The sequence below is a fragment of the Cherax quadricarinatus genome, chromosome 59, assembly GCF_038502225.1.
Source record: "Cherax quadricarinatus isolate ZL_2023a chromosome 59, ASM3850222v1, whole genome shotgun sequence".
Lineage (NCBI taxonomy): Eukaryota > Metazoa > Arthropoda > Malacostraca > Decapoda > Parastacidae > Cherax > Cherax quadricarinatus.
Window position 1 is genome coordinate 8,002,078 of NC_091350.1, and position 20,628 is coordinate 8,022,705.

Here is a 20,628-nt window from a genome sequence, read left to right on the forward strand (position 1 = left end):
CAATTGCCCTTAGACAGGACATCTCCACTGCCTCCAACCGCCTCCTTGCTTCACACCCATATAAGAGTGTTGTTACTGCTATACTTTCATACATTCCCTTCTTTGCCTCCATAGATAACATTTTTCGTCTCCACATATACCTCAACGCACCACTCACCTTTTTTCCTTCATCAATTCTATGATTAACCTCATTCTTCATAAATCCATCCGCTGACATGTTAACTCCCATATATCTGAGAACATTCACTTCTTCCATACTACTACTCCCCAATTTAATTTTTTTTTTTTTTTTTTTTTTTTTTTTTTTTTTTTTTTTTTTTTTTTTTTTTTTTTTTTTTGTTTTTTTATTTTTTTTTATTTTTCCCAGCCAAGACCCGTAGACTATCTAAATGAGAGACCTCACTCACCCAGTTAGCCCACGAAGCCCTGGCCAAAGGAAGAGCTGTTCGTTTGAGATCAATCTGATGACCGTGACAACACCAGCGGTTGACCATACTGTTTTTATTTTCGTTATCTAAATTATTTGATACCCTCATCACCTTACTCTTTTCTGTGTTCACTTTCAACTTTCTACCTTTACAAACACTCCCAGATTTGTCCACTAACCTTTGCAATTTTTCTTCAGAATCTCCTATAAGCACAGTATCATCAGCAAAAAGTAAATGTGTCAATTCCCATTCTGGTTTTGAATCCCCATAATTTTATCCCACCCCTCTCCCGAACACCGTAGCATTTACTTCTTTTACAACCCCCATCTATAAATACATGTATATTAAACCATGGTGACATTACACATCCCTGTCTAAGACCCACTTTTACTGGGAAGTAGTCTCCCTCTCTTCTACACACCCTAACCTGAACCTCACTATCCTCATAAAAACTCTTTACAGCATTTAGTCCTCTTCAAGGGGAGCTCCTTGGCATGAAGAGGCTCTTGGTCTGAGGAATTAGACATGTCGGTCTCCTTCCTCAGAAAGAACCTAATTACCCCCCAATCCCCCCTTCCCTATCCCATCCTCCCCTTTTTCCTTTCCTCCTTCCCCTCCCCACCCCTCCCTTTTGCCCTTCCTCTTTTTGGCCTTTGGGATTTTTCCCACAGGCATGCTAGTTCCTAGGTAGGGGAAAGGGTACTGGGGTCCATCCCATTCCGTTGAGGTTCTTGGCGGTGGCGTAGTTTGCCGTGGAATCTGGATCACCTGGGGATGTCCCAATCCCTCTCCAGTATCCCGGAGAGTGGCTTTGGGTGTCTTTTGGGCGATGGGTGTATCTCTGGAAGCCATCTTTCGGATTCCGGGGGTGGTGGCCGAAGGAGGTATGCTTTGTGGTGGATATCCGGCCGCCCTCTCTTTTGTCCACCGAGGTAGCTCGGCAGATGTGAGGTTGCCATCCCGGATTGCTGGTTTACTGGCATGAAGGGTAGGGTATGGCACGGGTTCCCTGCTGCATCTGCGCTACTAGCGGTGCTGAGGTCCTCTTGGGCGCGGAGGGAGATTTCCGGCCCTTTCATTCCTCCTAGGAACTATTCCTCCCCAGTCCCCCCCCCCCCTTTTTTTTTTTTTCTCTCTTTTTTTTTTTTCTTAAAAACAAAAAGCAAAGGAGTAACCTAACCATGGAGAACCCAGTCCATGAACCCACTACCCCCGGGCCCCTTCTTAATACCGCACCCCATTCTGACCCTGCCTTGTTTTTTGACCACTCTTTGGACACTCCTGATGCCCTTGTACCTCTTACTGGTGCTGTTTCCTCACCCACTTCAGGTACCGGGGCTTCGACTGACTCCTTCGATTTGTCTGACCTCCACTCTCCTTTGACTATGCTTCCGGCCTCTCCCTCTACGGTACGGCAATTTTTGAATCACCAGCCCGTTTCACGACGGACCAACTCCGGTCCTACTCCTAAACGCCAACGACAATCTCCTGATGATGTTCCTTCGTTACCTTCCCATTCTACTCGGAAAAGACCGACACGTCATGCACTCCCTCTCCACGCTTAGTTTCGGACCACACAATGGACTAAATTCTTTACTTTAAGACCGACTTCTTCTTCTGCCTATATTTCTGACCATAGTACAGTGGACCCCCGGTTAACGATTTTAATCCGTGCAAGAGGGCTCATCGTTATGCGAAATAATCGTTATGCGAATTAATTTTCCCCATAAGAAATAATGGAAATAAAATTAATCCGTGCAAGACGCCCAAAAGTATGAAAAAAAATTTTTTTTACCACATGAAATGTTAATTTTAATACACACAAACTGAAAAAGGCATGCACAATTACATGACACTTACTTTTATTGAAGATCTGGTGATGATTGATGGGATGGGAGGAGGGGAGAGCATTATCTTCTTACTGTTTAGAAGGGGAATCCCCTTCCATTAGGACTTGAGGTAGCAAGTCCTTTTCTGGGGTTACTTCCCTTCTTCTTTTAATGCCACTAGGACCAGCTTCAGAGTCACTGGACCTCTGTCGCACAACAAATCTGTCCATAGAGCTCTGTACCTCCCGTTTCTTCAAGACTTTCCTAAAATGGGCCATAACATTGTCATTGAAATAGTCACAAGCACGGCTTGCAACAGCTGTGTCAGGGTGATTTTCATCTATAAAGGTTTGCAGTTCAAACCACTCTGCACACATTTCCTTAATCTTTGAAGTAGGCACAATGGATTCCACAACTGGCATAGGCTTCTCAGGGTTAGCCCCAAACCCTTCAAAATCTTTCTTAATTTCCATACTAATTCTCACCCTTTTTACCACAGGGTTGGCACTAGAAGCTTTCTTGGGGCCCATGGTCACTTATTTTCCAGAAACACCACCGAAAACACTGTAATAATACGAAATATTCCGAGTGTATGCTTGGATGTTACCGCGGAGGCTGGCTGGTAAACAATGGGACGGCCGGCACATGTGAGGGCACATTGGACGCGTCTCGGACGAAAATCGGTATGCGGGTTTTTAATCGGTATGCGGGGCAAAAATTTTGCGATAAAAGTAATCGTTATGCGGAAAAATCGCTATGCGATGCCATCGTTATGCGGGGGTCCACTGTATTGGCAAAGCGCTCCTGCGCCATGTTGGTAGAGATATTTCATTTCATGCTCTCAAGAGCGGTACGCGCATCGTCACTGTCCAGAATGCTACCCAAGCTCATGATCTTTCTCTCCTTTCACATATCGATACTACTCCTATCACTATTGAAAAACATCTTTCTCTCAATTCTTGTAGTGGTACTGTCATTCTGCCCCATACCATAGTCCAACAGAATTTCCAGTCATGTGGCAATGACATTCTTAAACAGCTGGAACTCCAGGATCTCCCAATCCTCAAAGTAGACACTTATGTCCTTCCTGCCCGTGGGCGGAGACATTACCCTTGCAATGTGGCTCAATTAACTTTCAACAGCCGTGAACTCCCGTCCTCTGTTTATGTCGCGGGACATTGGTTACAAGTTCGAAAGGTGATCCCTACACCGCAACAGTGTAGAAATTGCTGGCGTTTTGGTCACCCAGCGAAATATTGCAGATCTATAGCCGAATGCCCAGTCTGTGGTGCCGATGACCATTCTAATACATCTTACAGTCAACCTCCATCTTGCCTTAATTGTAATGAGGCTCACCCTTCGTACTCTTGCCGTTGCCAGGTCTACTTAAATGAGCGTGAGATCCATTGCCTCAAAGAGGCAGAAGGTCTCCCTTATGCTATGGCAGTTACTCATCTCCGCCTCCAAGGGAGACTACCCCGTGTTTCTTATTCTCGTGTTTCAAAATGTCCCCCCACTTCTGGGGTCCCATCTTCTGCAGCCTCCTCTGTTGTTACCCCTCCCATAGCCACTCCGGCATCTAATCCTTTTGCTGTCCTTGGCTCTGACGTCCCGACTACAACTCAGTCTGTTCTCACATCTTTGCGTCCTTCCTCACAAGCCCCAGTATCGACAAGACCTATACGACACCTTATACCAATCGCCCCTCTACTTCTCAGAAGTCCAAAAAATCCCCAGTGCTCAAATCTTCTTTGCCCCTTCCTTCCCTTCTTCCACCTCCACACTTTACCTTTCCAGTGTCTGTGCCAAGTTCTTCCCCTCTCTCTGGCTCTATTACAAGTGTGGAGGTTCGCCCTCCTCCTCGTACTATGCCTTCCACCCCCATCCCCTCCCAAGTTTCTCCCTCTTCTGCCACCTCCCAGGTTTCTGCCTCTTCTGTCCCCTCCCACACTTCTCCAGTCCCCTACACTCTTTCGTCCCCCTCTACTTTGGTACAGTCCATTACTGTCCCAATTTTTACTCACCCTCCTTCTACCTCCAATATTGTCTCCCATACATCTTTGAATTCAGAAACACTTGAAGCCATTTCAGAATATATTGCAGAGACTAAACCTTCAATGGACACTGATCCACCTCCTGTTCCTTCTCTTCCCTCTCCTCCATCTCCACAACTCCATTCTTCGCAACGCTCCGTTCCTTCGCTGCTTGAACGTCTTCCAATGCCACCACATGTTGACTTTTCTAACCCCTCTAGTCCGTAAGTGCCCTTCCCTATGGATTCCTGGTATTTTCTTCATTGCTAATAATGGCCTATTTACAGTGGAATATCCGCGGCCTCGGGTAATCGGGGTGAGCTTTAGATGTTGCTTTCCAGGCTTTCCCCTGTTGGTGCTTGCTTACAAGAACCAAAATTACACTCAGCTGTTTTCCAACCTATCTCAGGCTATAATTTATTGTATTCTTCGGATCCTTTCTCGGATGGGACCTTTAATGAAAGTGCCCTTCTTCTACGCAGTGATATTCCATACTGTCAACTATTTGTCCATACCTCGCTGCATTACACTGCAGCTCGTATCCACTTGAATAAGTGGTTTACGATATGTTCTTTATATCTCTCTCCTTCTCGAGCATTTTCTATCCCAGATTTTGCCTTTCTCGTTTCATCCTTACCACCACCACTTCTGTTATGTACTTGGTGATTTTAACGCCCACCATTTCCTCTGGGGGGGGGGTCTCATTGTGACTCGCGTGGCATCCAGTTGGAGGCTTTTCTCGCCTCTCACCCCCTCCATGTTTTAAATATGGGTACTCCCACCCATTTTGATCCTCATACTCATATCCTCTCTTGCATCGATCTATCAGTCTGCTCTTCCTCCACTGCACTAGACTTCACCTGGTCTGTTCTACCGGACTTACATGACAGCGATCATTTTCCAATCATTCTTACTTCTCCTTCGTATTCACCACCTTTCTGTAGCCCTCGCTGGCAATTTGATTGGGCAAATTGGGACCTTTACTCGCAACTCTCTGCTTTTAGTGAGGTTCCTTCTTCATCCTCCATTGATGAGCTCCTACATCTCTTCTCGACGTCAGTTTATACCGCAGCTTCTCATTCTATACCCCAAACCTCAGGCAGGCATTCTCAGAAGTGCGTGCCTTGGTGGTCTCCTGCTTGTGCTCGTGCAGTACGTTTGAAACGCGCTGCATGGGGCAGGTACCGGTACAGTAGAACCGATGAGAGACTTCTTGATTTTAAGCAGAAGCGTGCTATTGCTCGCCGTGTCATCCGTGACGCTAAACGCACTTGCTGGCGAGACTATGTTTCCACCATCACCTCTGCTTCCTCTATGAGTGCAGTCTGGAAAAAAGTGTGGGAAGTGAGTGGTAAATACTCTCCTGACCCGGCTCCTGTTCTACGTGTCGCCGGTATTGATGTAGCAAACCCTCTTGACGTTGCCATTGAAATTAGCACTCATCTGGTCAGTATTTCCCGGGGACTCCATCTATGCCCCTCGTTTCTTTCCTCAAAGTCTGCCAGAGAGTTAGTACCCTTGGACTTTTCTTCTCTCAGAGAAGAACAGTATAATGTGCCTTTTACACTTCAGGAACTGGAGGCAACGCTTTCAGCTTGCCGATCATCGGCAGCTGGGCCTGACGACATTCATATTCATATGTTGCAACATTTACGTCAGTCAGCCCTTGTAGTCCTCTTACACCTCTTCAATCTTGTTTGAGCACAAGGAGTTCTTCCCCAGCTGTGGAAATCTGCCATTGTTCTCCCTTTCCGCAAGCCGGGTACTACGGGACATGATGCCTCCCACTATCGTCCCATCGCTCTTACTAGTGCAGTTTGCAAAGTGATGGAACGTCTGGTAAATCGATGTTTAATGTGGTATTTAGAGACACACAACAGTCTCTCCACTAGTCAATATGGCTTTCGTAAGAGCCGTTCTACCATAGACCCCTTGCTACGCTTGGATACGTATGTTCGTAATGCCTTTGAGAATAACCACTCGGTTATTGCCTTATTTTTTTGACCTTGAGAAGGCATATGACACAACTTGGAGGTATAATATTTTGGCCCAAGCCCACTCCTTAGGCCTCCGAGGCAATCTACCATCCTTCCTTAAGAACTTTTTAACTGACAGACATTTCCGTGTTCGAGTCAATAATGTGCTTTCCCAGGACTTCGTCCAAGCTTAAGGTGTCCCTCAAGGATGTGTTCTGAGCACAACACTTTTTCTCCTTGCTATAAATGATTTGGCCTCTGTTCTTCCACCCAATATTTGGTCATCACTATGTTGATGACTTCGCTATTGCTTGTGCAGGCGCTGACTGTCATCTCATTACAGTTTCTCTCCAGCATGTGGTCGACCATGTTTCCAATTGGGCCGCCACACATGGGTTTAAATTTTCCAGTACCAAAACTCACCAAATTACTTTCACTAGACGGTCTGTCATCTCCGATCATCCTTTGTACCTCTATGGCTCCCGTATCCCCGAACGTGATAGTCAGGTTTCTAGGCCTTCTCTTTGACCGTAGGTTATCCTGGAAACCTCACATTACCTCTCTGAAGGCAACTTGTCACAGCTGGCTGAACCTTCTTAAAACCCTTGCTCGTCTTTCCTGGGGAGCTGATCATCGAACTCTGCTTCACCTACATTCAGCCCTCATTTTATCGAAACTCTATTATGGTGACCAGATTTATTCAGCTGCCTCTCCTGCTACTCTCTCAAGCCTTAACCCCATCCATCACCAAGGATTACGTTTATGCCTTGGTGCTTTTCGCTCTTCCCCAGTTGAGAGCCTCTATGCAGAAGCGAATGTTGCATCCTTGTCTGATCGCCGTGATGCCCATTGCCTTCGCTACTATGTACGCTCTCACGATCTCCCCAATCCTTCCATTTATAGAATGGTCACCGATATTAGTAGACATTCTTTATTTGCTCGCCGCCCCTGTTTGCTCCATCCCTTTTCTCTTCGCCTACATTCGTTCTTGTCTTCCCTTCAGTTACCACCTTTAAATGTTCATGTAGCATCTCACTTTTCCCTACCCTCCTGGGAAGTTCCAGCTGTTCAGGTCTGTTCTTTCTCACTCCCTTGCTCGAAAGCCCAACTGCCTATGGTGGCTTCCCTCTCTCTTTTTCTTGATCACTTCCACTCTGATTCTCATGCCATCGCTGTGTACACAGATGGCTCTAAGTCTTCAGACGGCATCGGATTCGCAGCAGTGTTTCCGGACAGCGTCGTGCGAGGGCATTTACTATCTTCGGCTAGCATTTTTATGCCATTCTTGCAGCACTTATACGTATCGCATCTATGCCTGTGTCATCATTTGTGGTAGTCTCAGACTCCCTTAGTGCTCTACAGGCTATACGAAAATTTGATGCACCTCACCCCCTAGTTCTCTGTATCCAACTTTCGCTACGCCATATCTCTACCAAGCATAGATATTTTTTTTTGTTGGGTCCCTGGTCATGTCGACGTACAGGGCAATGAACAGGCAGACACTGCTGCGCAGTCAGCAGTACATGACCTACCAATTTCCTATAGAGGTGTTCCATTTCTGGACTATTTTGCTGTAATAGCTACCCACCTTCACACCCGTTGGCAACAACGTTGGTCAACTCTGCTCGGGAACAAACTTCATTCTATTAAACCGAGCATAGGTTACTGGCCGTCTTCTTGTCATAAGTGTCGAGGTTGGGAGACTACTCTCTCCGCCTTTGCATTGGCCACACTCATCTTACTCATGGGTATCTCATGGAGAGGCACCCTGTTCCTCTCTGTGAGCAGTGTCAAGTTCCAGTATTGATTAGCCACATTCTGTTAGACTGCCCTCTCTATCAACGAGCACGCAGAATTTACCTCCAACGTCATCTCCGCTCTACTACTCTCTCTTTACCTTCCCTTCTTGCTGATAGACCCTCCTTTAATCCTGACTCTCTCATTGACTTCTTGACAATGACTGATTTACTCCACAAACTCTGATGATACCTTTCACACTCCCCTCAGCCCTTTCTACCTCAATCTCTTGCTGCCCTCTATCCTTTCGCCATCCACTGCCCTGCTGCTCTCCGTAACCTATTACTCATCTATCTCCCTTTTGCCACCTGATACCCTCGCTTCCTTCCCGCCCTGCAGCGCTGTATAGCCCTTGTGGTTTTAGCGCTTCTTTTTTATTATAATAATAATGCAGCATTTAGTAACTTATCTATTCCATATAGTACTTGCAACATCTGCCACATTGCTCCCCTATCCACTCTATCATATGCCTTTTCTAAATCCATAAATGCAATAAAAACTTCCCTACCTTTAAATACTGTTCACATGTATGCCTCAATGTAAACACTTGATCTACACATCCCTTACCCACTCTAAAACCTCCTTGCTCATCCGCAATCCTACATTCTGTCTTACCTCTGATTCTTTTAATAATAACCCTACCGTACACTTTTCCTGGCATACTCAGTAAACTTATTCCTCTATAATTTTTACATCTAGGTACCTTTCTCTTTCATACATTTATTAAACAAAAATACCAACCACTCCAACACTATATCCCCCCTGCTTTTAATATTTCTATCATGATCCCATCAGTTTCAGCTGCTTTACCCCCTTTCATTCTGTGTAATGCCTCACGCACCTCCCCCACACTCACATCCTGCTCTTCTTCACTCTTAAAAGATGGCATACCTCCCTGGCCAGTGCATGAAATTACCGCCTCCCTTTCTTCGTCGACATTTAAAAGTTCCTCAAAATATTCTCGCCATCTTCCCAATACCTCCATCTCCCCATCTACTAACTCCCCTACTCTGTTTTTAACTGGCAGATCCATTTGTTCCCTAGGCTTTCTTAACTTGTTTGAGTCACTCCAAAAATTTTTTATTATTTTCATTCAAATTTCTTAACAGTGCCTCGCCCACTCTATCATCTGCTCTCCTTTTGCACTCTCTCACCACTCTCTTCACCTTTCTTTTACTCTCCATACCTTTCTTTTACTCTCCATATGCATACTCTATTCTTCTTATAACACTTCTGCTTTGTAAAAACCCTCTCATAAGATACCTTTTTCTCTTTTATCACACCCTTTACTTCATCATTCCACCAATCACTCCTCTTTCCTCTTGCACCCACCCTCGTATAACCACAAACTTCTGCCCCACATTCTAATACTACATTTTTAAAACTTCTAACCCTCTTCAACTCTTCCCCCCCCCCCCCAACTACTCATACTTGCACCAGCCCACCTTTCTGCCAATAGCTGCTTATATCTCATCTGAACTTCCTCCTCCCTTAGTTTATACACTTTCACCTCCCTGTTACTTCTTGTTGCCATTTTCCTCTTGTCCCATCTATCTCTTACTCTAACTGTAGCTACAACTAAATAATGATCCGATATATCAGTTGCCCCTCTATAAACCTGTACATCCTGGAGCCTATCCATCAACATTTTATCCACCAATACATATCTAACAAACTACTTTCATTACATGCTATGTTATATATCTTTATTTATTTATCCTCGTTTTCATAAAATATGTATTACTTATTACCAAACCTCTTTTGTACACACAGCTCAATTAAAGGCTCCCCATTTTCATTTACCCCTGGCACCCCAGATTTACCTGCTACTCCCTCCACAATATTTTTACCCACTTTAGCATTGAAATCCCCAACCACAAGTACTCTCACACTTGGTTCAAAACTTCCCATGCATTCACTCAACATTTCCCAAAATCTCTCTCTCTCCTCTACACTTCTCTTCTCTAGGTGCATATACGCTTACTATAACCCACTTTTCACATCCAACCTTTATTTTACTCCACATAATCCTTGAATTAATACATTTATAGTCCCTCTTTTCCTGCCATAGTTTATCCTTCAACATTATTGCTTCTCCTTCTTTAGCTCTAACTTTATTTGAAACCCCTGACCTAATCCCATTTATTCCTCCCCACTAAAACTCTCCCACCCCCTTCAGCTTTGTTTCACTTAAAGCCAGGACATCCAGCTTCTTATTCATAACACCCACAGTCATCTCTTTCTTATCATTCACAAAACATCCACGCACATTCAGACATCCCACTTTGACAATTTTCTTATTCGTTTTAGTAATTATTAAAGGAAAAGGGGTTACTAGCCCATTGTTCCCAACATTTTAGTCGACTCTTACAACATGCATGGCTTATGGAGGAAAGATTCTTATTCCATTTTTCCATGGATATAAAAGGAAAAGTAATAAGAACAAGAACTATTAAGATAAAATAAAAGAAAACTCAGATGAGTGTGTATAAATAAACGTGTACATGTATGTGTAGTGTGACCTAAGTGTAAGTAGAAGTAGCAAGACGTACCTGCAATCTTGTATATTTATCAGACAGACAAAAGACACCAGCAATCCTGCCATCATGTAAAACAATTACAGGCTTTCATTTTACACTCATTTGGCAGGGCAGTAGTACCTCCCTGGGTGGTTGCTGTCTACCATCCTACTACACTAATGTTATCAAACTATATTATGTATATGTACAGTATATTGATCTATTAAGCTTTTCACTCCTTGTGGCAGGCCATTCCCCTGGTGGTGGGGCTGGTGATAGTGGTTGGCACAGCCATTCTCACCAAGCTTTACCTTTCCAAGAAACGTGGGCCACCTCGCACCCTCCAGGATCCTACTGTGAAGTACCCATTAGAACTAATTGAACGAGAAGAGGTCTCTCATGACACAAGGCGTTTTAGATTCAAATTGCCATCACCTGATCATGTTTTAGGTAAACGTTGAATAGTTTTTTTTAATGTCCTTGTTTTGCTTGGAAAATAAAAGTATGATTTTCTTGCTGTTTTATTACTGATAAGGCTCAATGCTATATATTGCATGTATGTTATACTGTACTACAAATAGAATGTGTAACGAATATTTCTTGCCTTCCTGCAACTTAGGCTTGCCTGTTGGTCAACACATATACCTCTCAGCTCGTGTTGAGGGCCAGTTGATAGTGCGTCCCTACACACCTGTCTCCAGTGATGAGGACAAAGGATATATGGATCTTGTTGTCAAGGTAAGCAACTTTTGATTCTTTTCTCATTTATGATAATTTATCAAAGTATGATAAACTCATTTACAATAAAACGATAAACCTAAAATTGTACTGGTTATTATAGACCTAGAATGTATGTTCATGAAGGTTTAAAGACTTGCATCTCTGCAAAAGTGGCTTTCAGACACTTTATCGCAGAAATACACAAGTCTTTGGTAGGTATAATTCCTTTACTCTTCTGAATCCTCTTATCCACATTGGATATTGCTTTGTGTGTGTGTTTAACTGATTGATTATGGTTAAGATTTTATATTTCTAGTAGGATATAGTATTCTTTAAGATTTAATTGGCAACTGTATTTGTTTAGGTTGTCCCATGGTTTGGTTGTTGATAGTTGTACCATGCTGTAGCTGTTGGTTATATGGTATAGTTGTCCATGGTTCTACAATGGGGTAATTGGTGGTTGTAACATGGTGTAGTTGTCTATAGTTGCACCATAGTGTAGTTGTTCGTGGTTATTTCTTTTTTTTAAACATGTCGGCAGCTTCCCACCGAGGCAGAATGACCCAAAAATAAGGAAAACTTTTATCATTCAATGCTTTCACCATCTCTTATACATAATCACTGTCTTTGCAGAGGTGCTCAGATACAAAAGTTTAGATGTCCCTTCAAACTGCCAATATCCCAAACCCCTCTGAAAATGGATCAACTTTATTTGTCGACTGATTACGTTCAATTGTGGTGTACTAATAGAAGCTTATATCGAACATGATTTGATGAAGTGCCAGAAAGATCGGCCAAAAAGCAAATGAAAACAGCAAAATTTACGAAAAATTGCATTTGGCAGGGCACATGGCCAAAGTGGTACTTGGAAAAGTGGTTTTGACACTTGCTGCTGATAGAACACTTCTAATTCCGTCCTTCCTCAGTCTCAAGTTCATAATAAACCTCATCTTCATTCTAAAAAAAATAGTTTCTAATTTTCATGACATTTAGGAAGATATCACCCTTGTTTACCCACATAAATCTGAAAATATTTGGGATACGTCAAAAATCGGATAGAGCATGTATAGAGCAATCATTCTTCTGTTGTGAAAATCAGGCCAATTCATTCATAAATATTGGCTCTATGACCCCAAATAGGTAAATAACCTACTTCCAAGATATAGGCCGATACGCGCGGCTGCCCAGGTACGCGGGGAAATATTTTTTCCCTGAAAAATTCGCCTTTTTAGACTTTTCGTAACCTATGAGTATTTATTACAGTTAGCCATCATCAACCTCCATTTTCTCTCGTTAAAGTGACTAGAGACTGGGTATACATGTATGGCCCTGAGATGGCTTTCGTCCATGAAGTTCTTTCCTCTCAGGCGTCATATTATGCTATATATTATTTGTTCTGGTGTACTTTTTATGTTTCTATGCTATTATTACTATATCACCTTATGTCATATTAGATCAATTGTGATAGGTAAATAAGCCTTATAATTGATATTAGCATGAGTATAGAATATTTTGTTGGCTGGTGTGTGTCCGCCATGTCAGCACTTATTCTCGGGATGTTCCTGAGTGGTTCCTAGACCATATTAGCTCCTCCCACTCTGCCATGATCTCAAATGGTGAATTTGTATTATATTAGATGTAAAGATATAAGAAAATGATAAAAAAAACACGGAGAAAAAAGCCGTGTCAGCGCGCATGCTACGCAAGGTGCTGCCACCATGCATGTTATGAATGACTATAATTCCTTGTAGAAATATCGTATAATGATGATAATTATACTAGAGTTTTGCCAGAAAGTTCAGCTATTTTTTGGTAAGAGCAACTCAGTTTTCGAATTTTTTAAATTTTTTTTTTTTATTCCGCTCACCGCACCTGTCATAGGCCCCTTAAAGTGCAGGCATTGTACTTCCCATTTCCAGGACTCGAGTCCAACTAACTGGTTTCCCTGAATTCCTTCACAAAATATTACCCTGCTCACACTCAAACAGCTCATCAGGTCCCAAAACCCATTTGTCTCCATTCACTCCTATCTAACACACTTAAACACATTTGCTGGAAGTCCAAGCCCCTCACCCACATAACCTCTTTTACTCCCTCCCTCCCAACCTTTTCAGGGATGACCCCTACCCCGCTTTCCTTTCTCTACAGATTTATATGCTCTCCAAGTCATTCTGCTTTGTTACATTCTCTCTAAATGACCAAACCACCTCAAAAGCCCCTCTTCATCCCTCTGACTAATACTTTTAGTAACTCCACACCTAATTTCCACACTATGAATTCTCTGGTTATATCATGGTATAATTATTGAAGGTTGTACTATGGTGGTGTTAAATACCAGTAATTTGTAAATAAGACATGTAGTAGTAGAGTAGAACCCCCCGTATCCACTGATTCGGTTTCTGTGGTTTCAGCTATCCATGGTTTACTATGGCTTGAAAATAACCCATATTTTTGCTGAATAATGGCACTGAAGCACAAAAGTAGTGATGCTAGCAGTTCTTCAAAGCCTAAGAGAAGTCGTGAAGTGCTTATCCACGAAAAAGTGCTAATTCTTGACTTAGTGTGTACAGTAATTTATCAAACTTTTATCATAAGTGTGTAAAGGAAAATCAACATATACATAGGGCTTGCTGCTATCCACGGTTTCGAGTATCTATGGTAGGTCTTGGAACATATCCCCCGCAGATATAGGGGAACTACTGTACCAGGATATTTACTGAGACGTTTCACTCACAGCAGCCAAATATCTCCTCAATAAATATCCTAGTACTATATAACATGTCTTTTTTTAATATGATTTATTGTATGCGTGTCATGACCATTTCCCGACGGATTTTATTGACAATTTTTAATTAAACTTTTCAAGATTTACTTCAAGAATGTTCATCCCAAATTTCCTGATGGAGGTAAAATGAGCCAACACTTGGAGGCTATGAAAATAGGGGAGACCATTGATGTGCGAGGGCCATCTGGCTTATTAGAATACAGAGGACGTGGAGTGTTTGCCATTAAGCCAGACAAGAAGTCGCCATCAAATTTGGTTACAAGCAAAAAGATCAACATGATTGCTGGTAAGACTGTTATGTTAGTTTTACTCAGTTTATAACAAAACAGTTTTTTAGCTTTTAACCCTTACTGTCCAAATGTAGATCTATGTTCACTCGCCCAGCACTCCGAATATTTTTTTTTTTTTAATTAAAGAGGGCAATTTTCTGTGTTATAAGACCAAAAAAAAATTTTTAGGTCTAGTACTTACCGAGATATAAGACTGCAAAGTTGGAGCTAGATGCTCACCTGACGGCAATGTAGTCCTGCCACTTGCAGAAGTGTTGTCGATATACCTTTTTTTTTTTCTCTCTCTCATTTTTATTTTAATTTATATAATTTTTATGTTCTGGTAATTACAATTTATAATAGTTCTTGTGATTTCATAGTCAGTCTTTGTTCTGACACTAATATTAGGTACTGAAATAGTACTCAAATACTGTAGTCACAATCACGTCAACAGGTGAACATTTTCACCTGCCTTGGTCATTTACTCTTGTCTAGAAATATATACAAAGTATTTACAGGTCTTGGCAATGTTTTACACATGCTGGAGTATATATGAAACTTCTTGAAGCGTGGTGGTTATGACGAGTGTCAAACTGCTGACAGGGTAAGCAGTGGAGTGATACTTGATGGTAGTGCGCTGCTGCAGAGAACCCTGGCTTTGTTTTCACTTTTACACACAAACATGTACAGTAGGGCCCCACTTATATGACAGGTTAGGTTCCAGGCTACTGCCGGAAAGCAGAACGCCATTTTTTCCACTTATAAATGTATATAAATGCCAAATGACAAGTTTACACTAACATATATAAAGTTAGCAATAGAATTTAGGCATTAAAAAATAGAAAGTAAAATACACACACAGTACACTCATTATTTACCTCAAAATATTTGTAGTCTTAATGTAGGGCAAAAGGTGAGTAGCATTTACTATAAAAAGTTAGGTGTGGTAGCCCTCCTGGCCACCCCCACCCACACATAATATACTACAACGATGCTTAAATAGTGATAAAATGCATATACAGTACACTCATTACTTAAAATATTTGTAGTCTTAATGTAGGGTGAAAGGTAAAAAGTATTTATTTATAGAAAGTGGTGTGGTAGGTAAGGTAGTGTAGGGAAGCCAGCCTTGCCACCCCACCCACAATGTAAACAAACTGACGATTCATCTGGTTGTAGTTCATAATCATTCATACAAACACTTTACATCGTGTACAAGTTGTCTCCACAGTGGTACAGTAGAATAAATAAAGACCAACACTTCCATTCTCATGTAATTTTTAGAAGCAATGATGCTCTGACAATTTTTTTTTTTCTCTCTCTCTCTCTCTCTCGACAAGTCGGCCATCTCCCACCGAGGCAGGGTGACCCAAAGAGAAAGAAAATCCCCAAAAAGAAAATACTTTCATCATCATTCAACACTTTCATCTCACTCACACATAATCACTGTTTTTGTAGAGGTGCCCAGAATACAACAGCTTAGAAGTACAGTGGTCCCTCAATAATCGTCCATAATCCGTTCCTGGAAGTGGGACTATTATCGAAATGGACAATTTTCGAATCGATTTTCCCCATAAGAAATAATGTAAATCCAATTAATTCGTTCCAGACACCCAGAAGTATCAACAACAATTTTTTTTTTTTACCTAAAAGATAGATTTACATGCACAAAAGAATGAATATTCAACATGACAGTTACCTTTATTGAAGGCTGTTGTTGATGAATGGAAGACAGGGAGGAGGAGAGAGGGAAGAGAGGTTATTTGGAAGGGGAATCCCCCTCCATAAGAACTCTAGGGCACTAATAAAATGTACAAATGAACATTGGTAATAGGGGTAGTTGATGAGTGGAACGGTCTGCCTAGTAGTTTCAAATTTGGGTTGGATAAATACACGAGTGAAAGGGGTTGGATTTGAGTCGGACTTGCACCTGAGTTTATTGCTTGGGTAGCATTTGTTCTGTTAGTGGGTTGGATTTGTGAAGGACTGGCCTAGTATGGGCCAACAGGCTTATTGCAATGTTCCTCCTTTCCAATGTTCTAAAAGCTATGGCTTGGGTAGTTTCAAATTTAGGTTGGATAAATACACGAGTGAAAGGGGTTGGATTTGAGTCGGACTTGCACCTGAGTTTATTGCTTGGGTAGCATTTGTTCTGTTAGTGGGTTGGATTTGTGAAGGACCGGCTTAGTTTGGGCCAGCAGGCCTGTTCCAGTGTTCCTACTTTCTTAAGTTCTTATTTAACATCACACTTACCAGTAGGGTGATCAAGGCTAGGACCTTGGGTAGCTTTAAGAAGAGATTGGACAAATATACGAGTTGGAGGAGCTGAGTTTGATTTGTCATTGGGTACGGGAGTAAATTCTTGGGTATATTCATGAGATATTAATAAAGTACTGAGGGTGTCGAACCAGCAGTGACAAGTCGACTGGATTTTCAAGTGGTGACCTGTACTTAACTCTGAAGAAGTGTCTTGTGTACTCCCGTGGACTGAACCAAGATGCCCTCCATCGAGCAACTTTACCAGCAACTTAAGGAAGAATTGAGGATAGCGAAGATGGAGATATGGCGATTGACCGAGGAAAACAAGAAGATTCGTAGTAGTCCTCCTGTTTCGAGTCCTCAGGTCAAGAAGGGATCGTGGTCAGTGGCTGGACAGCAGGGGACGACGAAGTTGACAATCAAGAAGACGAATGGAAAGCCAGAAACGATGAAGAAGAGACTGCTGTGGAAACCTCCAACGCATTCTCGGTGCTACCCAACGAATGTGAGTCGACTACTGGGATCGTCAGAACGAACGACAACAAGGAAGGTAAGAATATTGTTGTTGTTGGGGATAGCCAGGTTAGATACATGGATAGGGCATTCTGTTTGAAGGACAGGAGTAGGAGACAGAGGGTTTGCTTTCCTGGGGCTGGGATGGAGGACATTGTTAGCCGACTTGACAGCATCATGAACGGTAATGGGATCAATCCTATTATTTGCCTCAGTGCTGGAGGCAATGATGTAGGCAAGCGTAGAAGTGAGGATTTAGTTAGAAAGTTCAGGACAGCTATAGACATAATTAGGAAGAAGGGGGGGCACCCTGTTATATGTGGCATTTTGCCAAGAAGAGGTGTTGGTAATGAATGGTTGTCCAGAGCAATTGGTATTAATTGTTGGCTGGATAAACACTGTAAGGATAATGCAGTACCATTCATTGACAACTGGGACAACTTCTATGGCCGAAATGACATGTATGCCAGGGATGGGGTTCACTTATCCAGGGCAGGTGTGGGTTTTCTTGCTAACTCAGTTGAGGGGATTGTTAGGACTTTAAACTAGGATTAGTTAGAGGTATGGGTTTAGAAATGATAAATAATGAGTATGGATATATTGACTTATGCTCTGATATTAAGAATCTTAATAGTAACTGTCATGGAGTAACTCTGGGTAATGATAATTTCAGAAATTGTGTAAAAACAAAGATGAATAGAAAAAATGTGCAGAAGAAAAAACATATGATGGTATTTTATGCTAACAGTCGAAGTGCAAGAAATAAAATTAATGAACTACGTTTGGTAGCATGTGCTGGGAACTTTGATATCGTTGCATTAACTGAAACGTGGTATGATTTAGAGAGTCGGGATATGACTGCTGAGTGTAATATTCAGGGATTTAAGTTGTTCAATGTGGATAGATGTAATGGGAAGGGGGAGGAGTTGCATTGTATGCTCGAGAAAATATTAATTGTTGCATAAAAACAGGTATAAAAATAGATGGAGCAGTAACAGAGTCTGTTTGGGTAGAGTTTGTGGAGGGTCAAGAAAAACTAATTCTAGGTGTAATATACCGACCTCCAGGCTTGGATCACGATAGAGGGAGACTTCTTTGGGACGAAATTGTTAGGGCTTCTGGACACAGTAACATAGTCATAGTAGGGGACTTTAACTTTAGTCAAATTGACTGGAATTCTTTGACAGGTAATCTAGAGTCCAGTGACTTTATGGAAACAGTTCAGGACTGTTTTCTGAAACAGAGTGTAACTGAGCCTACCAGGGGTAATAATTTGCTGGACCTAGTCTTGTCAAATAAGGAAACACTCGTGAATAATCTGGAGATCACTGAAGAGCTTGGCGCAAGTGATCACAAATCCATCACTTTTAGCATTAATTGGGAATGCAAGAATAATGATAATACAGTAAAAATCCCTCATTTTCATTCTGCCGATTATAATGGACTTAGGGAACATCTGTCTAATCTTGATTGGGGTTATCTAGCTAATGATTTTATTGACGATAATCATACTTAAGAATATTAAGGTATCTGCTTTTATGATTGTTTTCTTAATAATGTACACAGTGCCCAGAGTATATACATTCCCCAGAGAGAAATTAGGTCTAATAATAACGATCCCAAATGGGTTACCAGGAGGCTAAAGCATCTATTAGGGGAGAAAAGGGGAATTTATAGGTGCATCAGAAGAGGAGAGGTTAACCTTACTGACCAACATGTTCAGCTTAAAAGAGAAGTAAAAAAGGCGATTAGAAAGGCTAAACGTGACTATGAAATTAGAGTTGCTAATGAATCAAAGACTAATCCAAAGGGGTTCTTTCAAGTGTATAGGACGAAGGTGAAGGAAAAAGTAAGACCTCTGAAAACTGGGAATGGACAGCTGACGGATAATGAACTGGAAATGTGTTCCTTATTTAATGACTATTTTTTGTCAGTTTTTACACAGGAAGATGTAAATGAGATTCCAGTAATTAACAATTATTTAGTTCCTGATTAATTTAAGTTAACTAATATTACTGTCACGAGGGACATGGTTATTAAACAGATAGACAAACTGAAACAAAATAAGTCCCCGGGACCCGATGAGTTGTTTTTCAGGGTACTTGAGGAATGCAAGATGGAGCTTAGTCAGCCATTAACGAGTGTATTCAATGCGTCCATCCTTACCGGTGTTGTGCCAGAGTTGTGGAAGATGGCTAATGTGGTTCCTATAATCAAATCAGGGGATAAGTCCACTCCTTCAAATTACTGTCCAATAAGCCTGACATCTATAGTGGGCAAGTTGTTAGAATCAATTATGGCTGACATTATCGGAAGTCACCTTGAAGAGCATAACTTGATAAATGAATCTCAGCATGGATTCACGAGAGGTCGTTCCTGCCTGACAAACTTACTGACGTTCTTCAATACAACATTTGAGGCAGTTGACAGTGATAAGGAATATGATATTGTTTATTTGGATTTTAGTAAAGCCTTCAATAGAGTACCTCACAAGACTCTTAAGAAAAGTGGCAGCTCATGGTATAGGAGGTAAAGTTCTAGCATGGATTGAGGCATGGCTTACCAATAGAAAGCAGAGAGTTACCATTAATGGAGTGAAATCTGAATGGGGATTAGTTACTAGTGGCGTTCCACAAGGATCAGTTTTAGGCCCTCTCTTGTTCATAATTTACATTAATGACCTTGATGAAGGGATTACGAGTGACATGAGTAAATTTGCTGATGATACAAAGATAGGCTGTATAATTCACTCTGAGGAGGATATCAATGAACTCCAGGACGATTTGGACAAATTAATGTCTTGGTCTAAAAAATGGCAGATGAAGTTCAATGTGGATAAGTGTAAGGTACTTGCCCTTGGTAATGAAAATAACCCTCGAAGCTATAATCTAGGTGAAGTAGAGCTTGATCATACAGAATGTGAAAAAGACTTGGGAGTCATGGTAAGCAGAAATCTAAAGCCAAGACAGCAGTGCCTTAGTGTGCACAACAAGGCCAACAGATTACTTGGATTTATCTCAAGAAGTATAAGTAACAGAAGTCCAAAAGTTATTTTACAGCTCTATACATCACTAGTGAGGCCTCATTTAGATTATGCTGCTCAGTTTTGGTCCCCTTACTACAGGATGGATATAGACTCATTAGGGAACATACAGAGAAGAATGACTAAAATGATTTACTGTGTAAGGAACCTCCCGTATGAAGATAGACTCCACTCTCTGTAGAGGCGTAGAATGAGGGGAGATATCATTGAAGTGTATAAGTGGATGACGGGCATAAACAAGGGAGATATTAATAAAGTACTGAGGGTGTCGAACCAGGTAAGAACCAGGAATAATGGATTTAAGTTGGATAAATTTAGATTTAGAAAGGACATAGGTAAGTACTGGTTTTCTAACAGAGTTGTAGATGCGTGGAACAGTCTTCCCAGTGGGGTGATAGAGGCTAGGACCTTGGGTAGCTTTAAGAAGAGACTGGACAAATATATGAGTGGGAGGGGC

At 41.8% G+C, this 20,628-nt stretch overlaps 1 protein-coding gene across 3 annotated transcripts in view; it reads left to right on the forward strand.

The window, feature by feature from the left end:
• Positions 1–20,628, forward strand: part of LOC128698762 (NADH-cytochrome b5 reductase 3) — a 54,949-nt gene that overhangs the window by 24,875 nt on the left and 9,446 nt on the right. For all 3 annotated transcript variants that reach the window (XM_053791126.2, XM_053791127.2, XM_070097693.1), the window contains 3 exons: positions 10,831–11,032; positions 11,202–11,320; positions 14,169–14,373. In XM_053791126.2, coding sequence (XP_053647101.1) covers positions 10,831–11,032; positions 11,202–11,320; positions 14,169–14,373 — 526 coding nt within the window. The remainder of the gene's footprint in view (positions 1–10,830; positions 11,033–11,201; positions 11,321–14,168; positions 14,374–20,628) is intronic.